General features: G+C 36.9%; 1 protein-coding gene across 3 annotated transcripts in view; it reads left to right on the forward strand.

Annotated features, from left to right (window-relative positions):
* Nucleotides 1-16184, forward strand: part of LOC126237277 (dual 3',5'-cyclic-AMP and -GMP phosphodiesterase 11-like) — a 359136-nt gene that overhangs the window by 327684 nt on the left and 15268 nt on the right. For all 3 annotated transcript variants that reach the window (XM_049947210.1, XM_049947211.1, XM_049947212.1), the window contains 3 exons: nt 743-830; nt 4639-4739; nt 5278-5419. In XM_049947210.1, the coding sequence (XP_049803167.1) occupies nt 743-830; nt 4639-4739; nt 5278-5419 (331 nt within the window). The remainder of the gene's footprint in view (nt 1-742; nt 831-4638; nt 4740-5277; nt 5420-16184) is intronic.

Genomic DNA, 16184 nt, shown 5'->3' on the forward strand with positions numbered 1-16184 from the left:
TATGCTTGATGATGGTTGCCTACATAGTTAAATCCATTTGGGTCCATATGGCATAACTTGTTTCCTTCACACATCAAAATATTCTTGCATGTCATTTTATGTGAGGCTATGCAGGAACTTGGTGTCCTTTGGTTTTCAGTGGAATGAAAGATAATGTTTGTAGTAAACTGCTTATCTGCTGCTATGAATTGACTAATTTTGATGAAATTTCTTACAGTGTAAGGAAAGACACAGTTAAATGTCAAAAAACAGCTGCACGGTAATATGTCATGACAAATAGTACCCTAGGGAAGCAGTCTCAGTTATTTTGTTTCATTATAGTATACCACGTATAAATTATGTTGCATATTGTGATAGATTACTTGTTTTAATTGTGTTGTTTACTGATTTAGTTTGGTAGAGGAAAATAAAACTGGAGAATTGCACCAGAAGAATGAAATTTAAGAAGATATTATGGTGTGTATCTAACACTAAAAATATAAATAAATGGATAATGTAATTTTATGATCTGTCATAGTGTCATGAAAATGTTCCTCAGATTTCATTTTCATTCTTCTGGTGCAGTTTTCCATGTTTATTTTCTGCACACTAAACTGAGGAATAATGAATCACTAACTTTTGGAAGTAAGAGTATGAAGATTTATTTGAAGTTGGGACAAACAATTGGAAATACAAGTAAGAAAGAAGTTAGTAATGTAGTCACAAAGTAATTTAGACCAATTTCTGATCTTTCTTTCAACAGAGCATCATCACCTCTTGCCCAGCTCTATTCTACATCGACCATGGAGCATCACCACTTTGACCAGTGCCTCATGATCCTCAACAGCCCGGTAATATTTTTTAATGATCAAGTTTGGTATTTTATTGTAATATAATGTGTTTTTCCTTGGTCTATTTTATTGTAACCTAAGCTATTACAGTTTCCTTCTTGAGATTATGCTATTATTTTGGAAAGGAGATTTTTTACGCCCAAATGGTTTATATGGGAAAATTTAGGTTAAACTCTGAATGCACACACATTTCTGATCTTTTCACTAAGGTCTCCTTGTTGCAGAGTGACAATTTTAGTCCAAGAATGTTGATAACCATACCTGCATCAGAAGAGCAAAGTGACAAAGCAAAACTGAGTTGAGCATGAGAGAGGGTGATGTTGTTGCTTTGCTGTTTCATGTGTGTGCTATCCAGTTGCATACTGAATACCTTCCTCTGCTCCTTTTAACTATGCAGTATTTAGTTTGCCATACACAGTTGTTAATATCCTTATTTCTTAGTGAATGCACTCCCATGGATAAATGATACCTTTTTGTATTGTTCGTATTTCTCAGTAAAAGGAACAGTGCATAAACTGTCTTTTACGATAAACAATTTGAATTCACATTTAATTTGCATATTAAATATGAAAGGGGTGCTCAAACGAGTCTGAATTTTTCATGCAAATATAACAACATTAAAATAATATAAGTTGCTTAAATATTTAGCAGTCACTGAAGTGTGCATGTGGTAAATAGTATTTGTGTAGAGGAGTATTCCATAATAGCAATATGAGATTTATTATGGAAGTTTAGTAAACATCACTCACTGAAAATACAAAACATAAACCATGTCTACAAACACTGAAGAGAGAAGAATTGAAGTACTTGGCAGATGAAAGTGCGAAACCTCAATTTAGTAAGTAGTAGGCTGTTCACCTTATCTTTTGCATAATTAAATGAATGCACCATTAAATTATTCATGCATCAGTGGATAGAACTGCCTTCTGTACATATTGTTTTATCTTATTGTATTTATATTTTCTTTATATTTGACTCAACATGTAACGTGCAATAACTCAAAATAAGCTCTGTGTGTTATCACTTTTTTATCCCCAAGCCTTTAACTATGCCAAAAGGTAAATGCCATTTAGTTCAGAGCCTTAGGCTATTTTAACGGCTGTTTTACCTCACTTCCATGGTATTATTTGTGTCACTAATCCCTTTGACAATTCCTGAATACCTGCCACAGTGAAGCTTTGATTATTTGTTGCCATATAATGCTTGATCTGTACCCAAATAATTTAGGTGATGTTCAGTTGGCTGTGGCGTGGTGGAAACCTGACAATCATGTGGCCATGTTCCTTAATTACCTCATCAGTAACATACTGTTAAAACTGTATTTTGTTTTACAAGTGCCATGAGCTAAGCCTTTAGCAATTCATCCTGGATTTGCGCACTGTGATTTTTGTTGCCATCATCGGAATTTTTTTTTTTAAGAATAACTGAACAGTAGCATGCTTTATCCGTTACAATGACAGATGGTTGACTTACAATTTTTAGTAGATAGCCCTTGAACCCATTAGGAAAACTCTCATGATTCATCTCCAAGTGATAATGACTTATTTTCCTCAATTTTTAAAACACCAGACAGTTCAGTACAAATCTAGAAGAAATTCCAGTGTGAAAGACAATAATTCTTGTGCCTTTTTTATGTGAACAACAGTATTTCCACATATATTATTGTCTGTCCAGTCTCATATGATGTAATAACTGGCATTTATTAATGTCGTAAGGCTATATCTTAACAGTTTCTTAATAACTGACAATGATACACAAGAAGGTCACTTCTTTTCATTATAATTTTGTGTTCATTAATTTTTTGTGTCTGAAACTAAGGATTCTGACATGTTAACGAATGTGACCTACTACATCTGAATAATTTCATCTTGTGAAGAGTAACACATACTTTTTTATGGCTGATTGTTCTTTTATCTTGTAATGTTGATATATTCGGCAACAAAGAGCTTCTTATTAGCATGACTCTTAAGTTTGTTACTTGATGTCATGAATTCCTCCTTTGACCAGGTGTCTGCACACATATTCATGTGTGTAACCATGCAGCATGTGTGCAGATTGCTGAACTATCCATCCAGTAACCACACTTTTCAACAGCCTTCAGCTAAGCTACAAGCTTCAGACAATCTTTTGCACAAAATAAACACACTGTACAGAGAAACAAAGTATACTACGAAAACGGATCACAACTGTTGGGCTGCTGACTACATGCATTGTTCCGCAGCTGGGTGGTGTCCATGTATCACAGCGATTTGACGGTGTTGAATGGAGCAAAAGGCTGACCACATGCTTTCCTGACTGGTTATAGCTATGGTAGCAGCCCTTGAAATGGCTAGATGTCAATCACTTTGTTTATTCTGATCCAGGGATACATATTATACTGTTGCCACTGTATATGCTTTATAGTGTCTTGTGCTTCACTATTCATTTCATCTCTATTTAATGGACTTTTATACTGATAGGAAAGTTACAGAATCTGTTAATTTGCAGGGTTTATGTGACTGTAATCATTTGATGTCTTCCATCTAAACATATAACACAATTGAGGTAGACAACTTTTAGCAAGAAACCTCAAAATTGAGAAAGCAGTGAGGAAATACATTTAATTTAATCTCGAAAATTTAGAGCTGCGCAGTTTTATTCCCATTGGAAGTAGTGAAGTGATGAAGGAAGAATTTTTTTGGGTGTGTTTGAGAGTGGGGCAGGGGGTGGAGAGAAAGCTTGAAGCTGTTTAGAATCTTATATTTACAGATACAAAACAAACATCAAAGACAGCTTCAAATGAAGAGATGATAATAGGGTGCAGATTTTTAATTGATAGCCTCACTGAAATGGTGTGTCCTACAATTATCAGTCTTTTGGGTGAATATCAGGAAACACTATTAGTGAGTTAGAGTTTCTGTGCAGAAAGTTCATTTTTTTTTTATCTTAATACTTGTAAAGCATCTTACAAACAGGAGAGTGGCAGTCATGGACATCTTATATAGAGGATAGAAGAAAATAAAATGTAATATAAGATGTTAGAAAGTATGACTAATGGCCAGAGAGGAACCTACTTAATAAAGAACAAGGACATGGGCCTCTGCCACTAATGTAGAGTATTTTCATGATTGTTTCCAATTTTGTAGTATTTAGAAAGGTTGTGCTGGTTGAGATTGTTGGTTGTTTGTGATTTACTTAGCATAATGAGTTTGTATAGTGACAGTAATTAAGTATTCAGCCAATGTCACTAAAAATTTTGTATTGGGATACAGTAGCCACTACTGATAGTGTGAAAAGTTATTATGCATATTAGATTGTAGTTTTAAGGAGGAGTTTTATGAAACTGTAACCTTGCTTGAAGCAGTTGAAACTTTCTATTTGTAAGAAGTATTTTCTTTGGCATGTAGCTGCCTATATTTGGGCCAAGCTGAAATAATGAGAATAATTAAAGGTATGTGGAAAATTGGTTGTGAAAGGACTTTTCTCTTTTTGTAGACAATTGAGAAACTGTCTAAAGCAAGGGCTCTGCTGAATCATATGTTTCATTTGGAGAGAGCTATGTCAAAACAAAACTTTGCCTAAACAGATGTGATGTGCCAGATAAGTAGTTTGTAAATAGCTGCAGATCGGTATATGTATATTATAAATACATAGTAGATGTTTGCAGTTTTTGTCTATAATAGTGTTCAATCAGCAATTGAGTGTGGTTGTGCTTTTGACAGAGAAGACTAATGACTTGTGGAATATTATGTAGAAACCTTAGTTTTCAAATTAATCATGTTTTTAAAGACTTCACATTACTGAACTATTTTTTTTTCTTTCTCTTCAGGGTAACCAAATACTTGCCAATGTCTCACCAGATGAATACTCGAGGATTATTAAAGTTTTAGAGGATGCTATATTGTCTACAGATCTGGCAGTATATTTTAGGTAACTTTTAGCATAACTTTATCATACCTGTAGAATAATGGATAATTAAGCTTTCAGCAAATTGCATTAAACCCTTGGATCTCAAACAATTGAGTTTAACTAAATTTGTTTAAGAATATTCTAAACAAATTTCTTTCAGAACACTTGAGATAATTTAATTGCAAATATGAAAGACAGGCACAGTTTTAAGGACATTAGCCTATTTCACAATTTTGGAGAAATCAACTTTATTTCCGTAGAGATTTTGTTGAATAGTAGGAAAGAAAAGAGGTTTCATTTTCCATATCACAATGTTTTCTCACCGTTGCACTCTTTAGGTGAACAAACCATGAATGAAAGCATCCTAATGTGCACTTTCTGTTGTTCTGTTGTTCGTCATTGTTTTATAATAATATGTTTAACAAAATTAAAGTTGTGTGAGGTAGCATTTCCAAATTTTTGCACAAAGTAGGTAAATGGTAAATTTCTGGGGGGTTCAAATAGCTTTTGTGCAGTTACTTCTTCTACTAATATGACACTCTTTCTTCTTGCCTCTAAGGAAGCGAGGCACTTTTTTCAGTTTGGTTCAGTCCGGAACCTATAACTGGATGCGTGACGATCACCGAGAACTACTGAGAGGAATGACGATGACCGTCTGTGATCTTGCAGCCATCACAAAGCCATGGGACGTAGAGAAGAGGGTATGTCAGAATTTATTAAATAAAGTTATAATTTGGTTTTGATAAGTAGTGTTGGATGTAGGCTAGAAATAGAAAATAGTGAAATCCCACTATACAAATTTGTTATGTTTAGGCAAAGATCAGTGAAGGAACAGGAACTGTTGTCAGACTTGATGCTCTATCATGTATCTGTTGTTGCTGTTGATGCAGCTCTCCACACTAATCTGTCCTGCGTAAGCTCTTTATATCTGCATAACTCCTGCAACCTACATGTATTTTAACCTACTTACTGCGTTAATCCCTTGGCCTTCTCTGATTATTACACCTCACTTTTCATCCATTACCAAAGTGATAGTTCCTCGATGCCTCAAGATGTAGCCTACCAGCTGATCCCTTCTTTTAGTCAAGTTGTGCCATAAATTTTGTTTCTCCCTAATTTGATTTAATACCTCCTCATTAGTTACTTGATCTACCCATATAATCTTCAGCAGTAATCTGTAGTGCCACATTTCAAAAGCTTCTGTTCTCTTTTTCTCTGAACTATTTATCATCCACATTTCACTTCCATGTGAGGCTACACTCCAGACAAATCTAATTTCATCAGTATTCATCAAGTTACCTTCCATTAGGAATGTGGGTCCACTCAATGATTCTGATACGAGTTTCAAACGATAGAGCACAGCAATTAGTCATCCCTTGCTTTCAGGTTTTATTCAGCAAATCTAGAGTTTGGCTAAAGCCTAGCCATTATTAATGCACTATTTCATAGTATCAATGCATGTCCTAGTGTGTTAGTCCTTGTTGTTTGGGCTTCTGTAACAGTTCATTCAAGACTCAATGAACTGTGACAGAAGCCCAAACAACTGAGACTGACATACTAGGACACACGTTGATGATATGAAATAGTGCATTGATAATGGTTAGGCACTAGCTGAAATCTACATTTTCCAAATAAAACCTGAAAGAAAAGACGACTGACTGCTGTACTCAATCAATTGAAAGTCCTCTGTATTGCCTTATTTAATCTGACTACTTCCCATTACCCTTGGTTTTCTTTTGTTGTTTTTCATTGTGCAATCTCTTTTCAAAACACTATTCATTCCATTAAGCTTCTCTTCCAAGTCTTTTGCTCTCTCTAACAGATTTATAATGTCACTGGCAAATGTCAGAGTTTTTATTTTTTCCTCCTGAACATTAATTCCCTTTCCAAATTTCTCCTTGGTTTCGTTTGCTGCCTTCTAAGTGTACGTACTTAATAATATTGGGGGTAGGCTGCAACCCTGTCTCATTTTTTTCTTGACCACTACTTCCCTTTCATGTTTTTTGATCCCTTTAACAGCCATCTGGTTTCCGTACAAGTAGAAAGTTTCTGGTCCCTGTATTTTATCCTTGCCACATTCATGAACGAAAGTGCTGGCAGGTCGATAGACACACAAACAAACACAAACATACACACAAAATTCAAGCTTTCGCAACAAAGGGTTGCTTCATCAGGGAAGAGGGAAGGAGAGGGAAAGACGAAAGGATGTGGGTTTTAAGAGAGAGGGTAAAGAGTCATTCCAATGACTTACCTTAGGGGGAAAAAAGGACAGGTATACACTCGCACACACACGCATATCCATCTGCACATACACAGACACAAGCAGACATTTGTAAAGGCAAAGAGTTTGGGCAGAGATGTCAGTCGAGGCGGAAGTACAGAGGCAAAGATGTTATTGAATGACAGGTGAGGTATGAGCAGCGGCAACTTGAAATTAGCGGAGGTTGAGGTTGAGGCCTGGTGGGTAACGGGAAGAGAGGATATATTGAAGGGCAAGTTCCCATCTCCGGAGTTCTGATAGGTTGGTGTCAATGGGAAGTATCCAGATAACCCGGACAGTGTAACACTGTGCCAAGATGTGCTGGCCGTGCACCAAGGCATGTTTAGCCACAGGGTGATCCTCATTACCAGCAAACACTGTCTATGTTCGTCTTGAAGTCTGAGAGTATTTTGTCTGTGTTGTATATCTCACACACCATGCAGAGTAGTTATGTCTCAGTTGTCTCTCCCAAGGATCTCAGTAATCCTGAGAGAATGTAGCCTTCTCCGAAAACTTTGTTTTGACTTAACATTTTTCAGTCCTCTGTCAAATTTTACTCTCAATACCATAATTCCTATCTGATTGTCATTTGCTTTCACGTCCACTTCTGTAGTTTTGTCTTCAAGTTCACTTCCCTTATGTATGTTCCTTCCGCCTTCCAGCTCTCCCTTTTGTGCTTAGTACTGGTGTGCCACTTCAACTCTTTATAGTCATACAGCTGCTTCTCCTTCCTCCAAAGGCCACTCTGTAGGTGGCATCTGTCTTTGCCCTAGTTAAGCATACTTCTACATGCTTGTGTTTCTCATCTACCCATTCCTGCTTTGCCATTTTTCACTTTCTGTCATTGTCATTTATTGGCAGCTGTATTCCCTTTTACCTGCTTCATTCAATACATTTTTATATTTTATTCTCGTGCCATTTAAATTTAGTATATCCCTGTGTCACCCAAGGATTTATAGTGGACCTTGTCTCTTTCCATGTTTTAGTCTCTGCTGCTGTGTTTCATCTATCAAGAGTGCCCATTCATTTTCTATTGTATTCCTTTCCCCTGTTTCTATTAATTGTTGCCTAACACTTCCTCTTAAACTCTCAACCACCTCTGTTTCTCTCACTCTATCCAGATCCCATTGCCTTAATGTCCTACCATTTTGCAGTTCCATAAGTTTTGATCTGCAGTTCATAACCAGTATGTTATGCTAAGAGTCCACATCTGCCTCTGTAAATGTCATACAGCTTAAAATCTGGTTTTGAAATCTGTCTTAGCATTATATGAGGTGACTTCAAACAGTAAGTTACATATTATTATGGCAGACTAAGTAACGTTTACCAAATGCTTCACCAAACTTCTAAGTCAATCAGATGATGACACTATTTTCAACATAGTCACCAAGTCTCTGTAAACAGTGGTTGGGTCTTGATGATAGAAATTCACTTCTAGGTCATAGAGCCATTGGCGAACAGCTGTGTGAGAATTCTCATCATTGCAAACTCTGCAAATCAATTCCTTGATTGCTGGAGCATTGTCTTCAGTTCTAGCCTTGGTCAAATTGCCAGTACAATTTCACTACAACTGCAAACAACATTGCATTTGGTCCATATAGTCCACAACTTCATGGTGAACTTATATACAATTTCGAAGTTTTGCCCACAAAAATTGTGGTGTCCTGCATTCTTCAGCTTTGGAGTACATCTTCAGTTGCCACACCATTTCACTTTGATATGCCTATTATCGGCACTGTGGCAGAACTGTTTCTGCAAGAAACCCAAAACATGTACTCTCTTCTGACAATGCACCACTCTTGTTGTGTGATGGTGTTAGTGTGAGACAAGATCTGTATTTTGCACCACATATAATCAGTTAGAAATCCTCTGGTTTTTTTTTTTCATGTACACAACCTTCTTACATGATTCTTAAACTAAGTGTTCACAATGATTAAATTATGCTCTGTGCAAAATTCTGCCAGGTAGCTTCTCCTTTCATTCCTTTCCCCCATCCATGTTCTTCAGCTACTTTTCCTTCTCTTCCTTTCCCACTATAGTATTCCCATCTTCCATCACAGTTAAATTTTAATCTCCCCTAAATAACTGAATAATTTCACAGGTCTATCAGCAATATTATGCTCGCTCTGTCCATTTATCCATCAAGGCATCTATTTTCATCAAAACATCTTCACTTAACCTACATTTGGAAAATACTAAACAACTAGGCAACATTCTCAATACTGTTTCTCATTATCACTTTCTTTTTGATTGTGTTCTGTTAGTAGTTCCTCAAAATGACAAATATTGGTGTAGTCATTAGCAACATAGTTACTGGTGTGTTCTTTGGATCTTACAGAGCATTTGTAAATGAATATCGGGGTTTTAATGCTTTATAATATTTATTACATTAAACATACAGTTATAAATGATATGCCAAATGAAAGAGCAACTCAAACAGTTTTACCAAGAACCTTATAAATGTTCACCGGCATAGCGAAGTACGCGATTGGTTTAACTTCACTGTACCCAAGCACTGGATAGGCCTCAAGGGGCCCAATGACAGGGCTTGCTTTGCATGGCCTCTATGTTCACCCGACCTAACGCTATGCGATTTTTTTCCCTTTGGGGCTTCATCAAGGATTGTGTGTATGTGCCTTTGCTATCACCATACCTCCCTGAATTAATAAACCGGATTGAAGCATCTGTTGCTGCAATCACTGAAGACGCACTTATCAACGTTTGGGAAGAACTCGGCTATAGACTTGATGTGTGCCATGTGACAAATGGTGCTCACATTGAAGGTTCTTGGTAAAACTGTTTGAGTTGCTCTTTCATTTGACATATCATTTATAACTGTAAGTTTAATATCATAAATATTATAAAGCGTTCAAGCCCCGATATTCGTTTATAAACACCCTGTATTTGTGACGTCTTACTATGATGTGATTTGTATCAGTAAGGTTACAAAATTTTGTAAATGAAAATATGGCTACATACTGACCATCAGAACACTTGTGTTCTTACTTCTTATATGTTCATAATTTGCTCCTTTCTGTGCAAGAATAAAGTTAAGTTGTCAGTAGTAGAGGTCATGTAGGTTTTTTAGTTATGTTTCTGAATTCTGAATTCATTTCCAAATTGTGTCTGATTTGTTACAACAAACTTCGAAGGAAAGTAATTGTTTTATGATGATGATGTTAGGATGCTTAGTTTTTTTTAAGTTGTTTACATAAGGTTTGAGGATTGATACCAGATGTTACCCTTAAAGTGTGAACTTCAAGATTTTGCCAACATATAAAATGTGTGGCATGTAAATGAGACTGTTATCAGAAACATTTATCCCAGACAGAGTTACAACTAACATTCATGCCCTTCAGTATACTCATCTCCGTTATCTATACACCACTACATACATGTCTTCCATTGTTCAAAAGTAATGCTGCAGGTCATTCATTGAAACCCTTTTCAACAGTTCTGCTCTTCTTGCTTTCACCTCTTCAATGGACTGGTCTCGAGTCTTGGTCCAGCATACTGTTTTAATCTACCAGGAAGTTTTGTATCAGCACATACTCCACTGCAGAGTGAAAATTTCATTCTGGAAACAGCCCCAGGCTGTAGCTACACCATATCTCCGCAGTATCCTTTCTTCTAGGACTGTTGCTTCTGCAAGTTTCTCAGGAGAACTTTTGTGATGTTTGGAAGGTAGGAGACCAGGTACTGGCAAAGGTAAAGCCACGAGGACAGGTTGTGAGGCATGCTTGGGTAGCTTAGATGGTAGAGCACTTGCCCACAAATGGCAACAGGTCCCAAGTTCGTGTCTCAGTCTGGTGCACAGTTTTAATCTGCCAGTAAGTTTAAGAATGAAAATGTGTTCCCTTCAATGCACTTTTGGCTTTCAGGAACAGGTAAACATCACAAGGAGCCAAGTCTGGTGAATATGGAGGATCTTTGACCACAGGAATGTGGATTGTTTGCTAAAAAAACTGTTTCACAGATATGGCGTTGTGGGATGACACTTTGTTCTTATGAAAAATCCATGCATCATTCTTCCACAAATCCAGTTTTTTCTTTCTTTTTCTTTCCCTAAACTTGATTAGGATTCTTTTAGTATTACTGATTAATGGTTTGACCCTCAGGCATCCTTCCAGTCATGATAACACTCCTGATATCGAAAAAAGAACTATGAGCATTGCCTTCAATTTGCACTTACTCATTTGTGCTTTTTTCTTTTTTGGCAATGTGAGTGTTTCCTAGTGTATTGATTGACACTTTGTTTCAGGATTATACTGGAAGATCCATGTTTCACCACATATTTTGACACATGTGAGCAAGTCCAATTCTTCACTGAGTCATTTCATGACATGAGAGGAAATGTTCTTCTGATGGTCTTTTTGTTCCGGAGAGAGATTTTTTGGAACTAGTTTTGCACAAGCCTTTGTCATGTGTAATTCATCACACAAAATTCGTCTTACTATATTTTGTTCATCTTCACCACATCTGCAGTCATCCAAATGCTCAGACATCGGTCATTCTACACAATTTTGTTAATTTTTTAAATGATTGCTCCAATTCTTGAGCTCATGGATCAATAGGGACATCCATCAACTTTTCAACTTCTTCCTTTTCAAAAACCATTTGTGCCATTCAAAAACTTGTGCATGTGATATAGTGTTCTACCAAACACCTCCTGTAACTTGTGAAGATATTCCATTGGCGACTTTTTTAACTTTGGGAGGAATTTTGGTTAATACGTTGCTTGATATTTAAGTTCACCATGCTCACTGCACTGCTACAGAATAACATCTTTTGCAACCAAGTCTCAAAAACAATCTAAAAAAGCTAGAAAGACAAAATGAGTGTTGGCTGCTCTTGAGGGTTCAAGGTCAACTACATCCTATTACCGAACTCACTCCATGTGGCTGTGCCCTAGGAAGTGTGAAGTGCATAATGTTTGTGTAACTTAAATGAATGTGGCTGGGTAAAGTTGTCAAAAAGCAACAGGTAAATCCTGTCATTCAAAGCTTGAAGGCATGAACAGCCACCAAACCTCCAAGTGCTGTGCTAGGTACCCACTGCAGGCAGGGCAACGCAGACACAGTGATGCAGAATGATTCACTACACATAGTTAACACATGCATCACTGCCTGCCAGAGGTAAAAAGCACCAAATTTTATCAATAGTAAATTCATGCTGTTTCACTAGAGAAATAGCAGGATCCCATGCAGCATTCAAGCAGAACTGTCTGTCCTTGTTTATAACCCTAACCAATAGTTTAATTTTGATGGGATCACTTATAACGTTGTCCCAGTACGAACATTTTCAGTAAGTTGAATTTTGCAGCTCCCAGATATGGACTTTTTTAATTATTTGCACTAAAGCTGCTATTTGTTTATTGTCTGAGCAGTTTCAGGCTTAGCCCATTTTCACAAGCTGCGTATTACAGAGAGTAAAATTTTGTGAGTGGATGCACTGAATGTGGATAGTAAAGATATCATTCGTAATATGCTCCAGATGATAATTACTTTTGTACTTTGTATTTGGGAGATACTTGGTGTGGGCAGTTCTATTTCTATCACCACACTTTTAAAGCATGTCACAATTGTAGTTATACATTACTGTTGTATATCAGGGTACGAACATAAGATATATTTACCTAACTGTGGTACCTTCATTTTCCATCATGATTTGATACAAATGACAGCAATATTTCATACCTAACACCTGAACCTCCAGATGTCAGACACTCAGATCGGTACAAAACATAGCACGTTGATAGAGTATCAACCAAAACTTTGATTTAGTTTGGACTATGTGCTGTTGTCCAGCAGAATGGGCGTAATTGTTAATTAAAAGTAACACCAGAACTACAAAGCACATCAAAAGCATAACTGTGAGCAATCACTACATGTTGCTTCCATGGGGAAATTGATGGAGCACTAGTTTTTCATACTGAGGATCCCAGGTTCAAATCCCAATGGGTTCAAACCCCAATGCCGAGAAATTTTTTTTTACTGTATTATGCGTGAAAGTGTTTTACAGGACAACATGTTTATGACATGTAAAAGGGCTGTTTGCAGTTTACAGGAATGTTCTCTTGGCAGTCTACTTTTGCTCCATTTCTTTGAAAGTAGTAAACCTATAAAGGACATTTGTAGTTTCATAGAATATACAATCAGAACAGAAAAATGAAGAAACAATTGCATCATATGTGTGGAAGCAATAGTAACTGATTACAAACAAAATAATGAGGTAAGTAATAAGTACATAATGTTCAAGTAATGAAGGAAAAGCAGACTGCCAAAAGAATGTTGCTACAAATTCTGAAAGTCCTTCTACATGTCAGGAAAATGTTCTCGTGGTGTTTGAATGTAGGACCTTTGGTACGACAGTCGAACAATCTGCCTTCTTGCCCACACAATGTGTACAACACAGTTACAGATACGCTGTGCTCCATACCTCTGGTGATACTTTTGATTACTGTTAATGCATGTTCTAATGGACGACAGCACACAGCATGAAGTAAATCAGTGTTTTGGTTCATGCTCTATCGACATACAACTTTTTGTTCCTGAGTGTCTGACATCTGGAGGTTTGGGTTTAAGGGTGCACACACAGAAAGATAGCAGGCTACCTGTGCAAGGGGGCCCTGCTTGAGCTGGTTTGACCCAGCATGGAAAACATCCCCTTGTTATCTAATGAGGCAGCACACAATGACAGCTGGATGACGGCACTTTCACGTTACTTGCAGTGTCATATTGAAATGCCTAAAATTTCAATAATGGTCATACGTATTGTGATATTCCCATTTAAGTAAGACAATGCATTAAATTAAAAAAAAGTGTGCTATGCAAAATTGAATTTTGTTGTAGACTAACGGGGAGGGCTCTGTCTATCTCTCCAATGTCAAGAGAGTGGAACTTACATAGCACTTATACTTGTGACTACATGCAACTGAGAATGAAATTTTCGAAACAGATATCATATCTCCCAAACTGTTCAGTGTATCGATATTAGATTTTGGCACATGAGAGCACACAAAGAGGAGAGTATTTTTCTTTGTGGTTAACATGCAGAACTCTCTTACCTATGGTGATGTAGCTCTGGTGATGTTTTGGTGGTTTTTATTTTATTTTTTCAGTTCTTACCACAATTTACAGAGCCTTTGACAGCTGTTGAGAAGAGAATTTGCTAGTATCAAAATAAACATGAAATCTCTTCTCTTATGTTACTGCAAACTGAAACAATGAGATTTTCTGTAAGCTATTGACCTACCTGGTTGCCCATTGCTTCTTTAATATTAATTGTTTTCAAATTATGTCATTATAGCTACTGCAAGGCAAATTTGTCCAAATTGTACTGTGTTTTTGCAAAAGAAGGAAAATTAAACCTGCCAATAAGAGGAACGTAGCTGTTACTCGTAACTGATGATGCTTTTTCAAATGAAGAAAAGGTTAAAAATTTTGCTGCCAGGATAGCAGAATTTCTTAACTTCATCTACTTCATGATCACCAATTGTGATGTCAAGTTTATCACTGTTCTCATTTTTGCTGTTTCTCATTACTTTCATCTTTCTTTGATTTACTGTCAAATCATATTCTGTACTCATTGTAATTTCTACTAGAACAATGGTATATTTTTGCTGTGGAGTTGGACCCATTGAAACTCTTTCATAATTTTGAAGCTGTGAACACACTGGCAACTTGCAGAACCTTGCCAGCTGTTTGTCAGAATAAATATTTGTAGTAAGAATATTCACTCCTGCACCCTGTACAGGGATCAGAACAGATAAATCATACGGTACTTGCTATACTTTTTCATATGGATAACAGAGGTGTCAAAAGAAAATCCATTGGTAAGTTTCATTCCCAGCTGTTCATTGTTAAAGATACACTGCATTACAGGATTCACCTGAAACTGCAACAGAATTGACAATTTATTTCCATCTAATTTGTTACACTTTTATTAACCAAAAATCATCACTGATGAGGCTTTTCAGAAACAGAGAAGTTTAATGAGTCAGACCAAAATAAGTCATTTCTTTTCTTTCAGTTTCAGAGTAGTCTTGTAACCCAATGTCTTTTTAATAACAAACAGGTGGTACTGAAACTTAGCATATGATTTTCTTTCTGCACCTTAACCTCCTGAAACAGTGATTTATGAAGTGAGGAACTGAGAATGAATCAGGTCAATAGCTTATCAAGAAGTACATCCTCGATATGAAAATAAGTGTATAATTTCTTCAGGTATGTTTTTGCAACCCACAGCAAATCTTATCGATGGTCCTTAAAAATTACGTTGTTTCATTACTTTATGAACTGCTTGAGAGTACTTATCAAGGTTAAAATAAATTATAAATATACACTGGTGTCCAAAATTAAAGGAACAAATAGAAATTTTCGAAAGTTGCATTTATTTTGTGACAAAACATTATAAACAGGTGAGAGCAAACTAGAAACAATATAAAGAAGACAGAACATAAACAACTGCAACATGCATAATAGGAAACGAAAATGTTCTTCACTTTTTCCAACTTAACAGATTTGCACAATAGATTGCAACAACCAGTTAATGTGCTCACTATGGTGTGTGACCACCTCTGGAAGCAATACGCACCTGAGAACGATGGAGCATGCTGTGAATAATGTCATCAATGTCATGTTTATGCCACGATGCCAATTCTTCCTGTGGAGCTGGTTGCAAGTCTCAGAGAATGGTTGCTGGATGTTGACGTGATGCAACCCATCTCGCTTGGCATCCCAGAAAAGCCCTGTGGGATTCAAATAGGGACAGCGAGCAGGCCATGCCATTCATGCGGTATCTTCCATTTCCAAGAAAACATCAACCACTCTTTCTCTGTGAGGTCGAGCACTTTCATCCATCAGTTTGAAGTCTTGGTACACAGCACCTTGCGACAACCTTACATGAGGACCCAAGATCTCATCACAATACCTGACAGCAATTAAACCTTTCTCATATAATTTCATGAAGAGGTGCTCGAGTGGTCAACATAATCCCTGCACACACCATTATTAGTGGTCCTCCTTGGTATTTGTCTCTTTCCACAATTTTTGGATCTCAAAATCATGTTCCACAATCCCTTCAGATGCCAATCCATCGAGAATCACTCTCCAGACCAAACCAGGACTCATCTGTGAAAAGAACATTGGCCCACTCTTTGATTGTTCGGTTGCCATGTTGATGACTCCACTCTAGATGTTCCCTTC

This window comes from Schistocerca nitens, chromosome 2, assembly GCF_023898315.1.
Source record: "Schistocerca nitens isolate TAMUIC-IGC-003100 chromosome 2, iqSchNite1.1, whole genome shotgun sequence".
Classification (NCBI taxonomy): Eukaryota; Metazoa; Arthropoda; class Insecta; order Orthoptera; family Acrididae; genus Schistocerca; species Schistocerca nitens.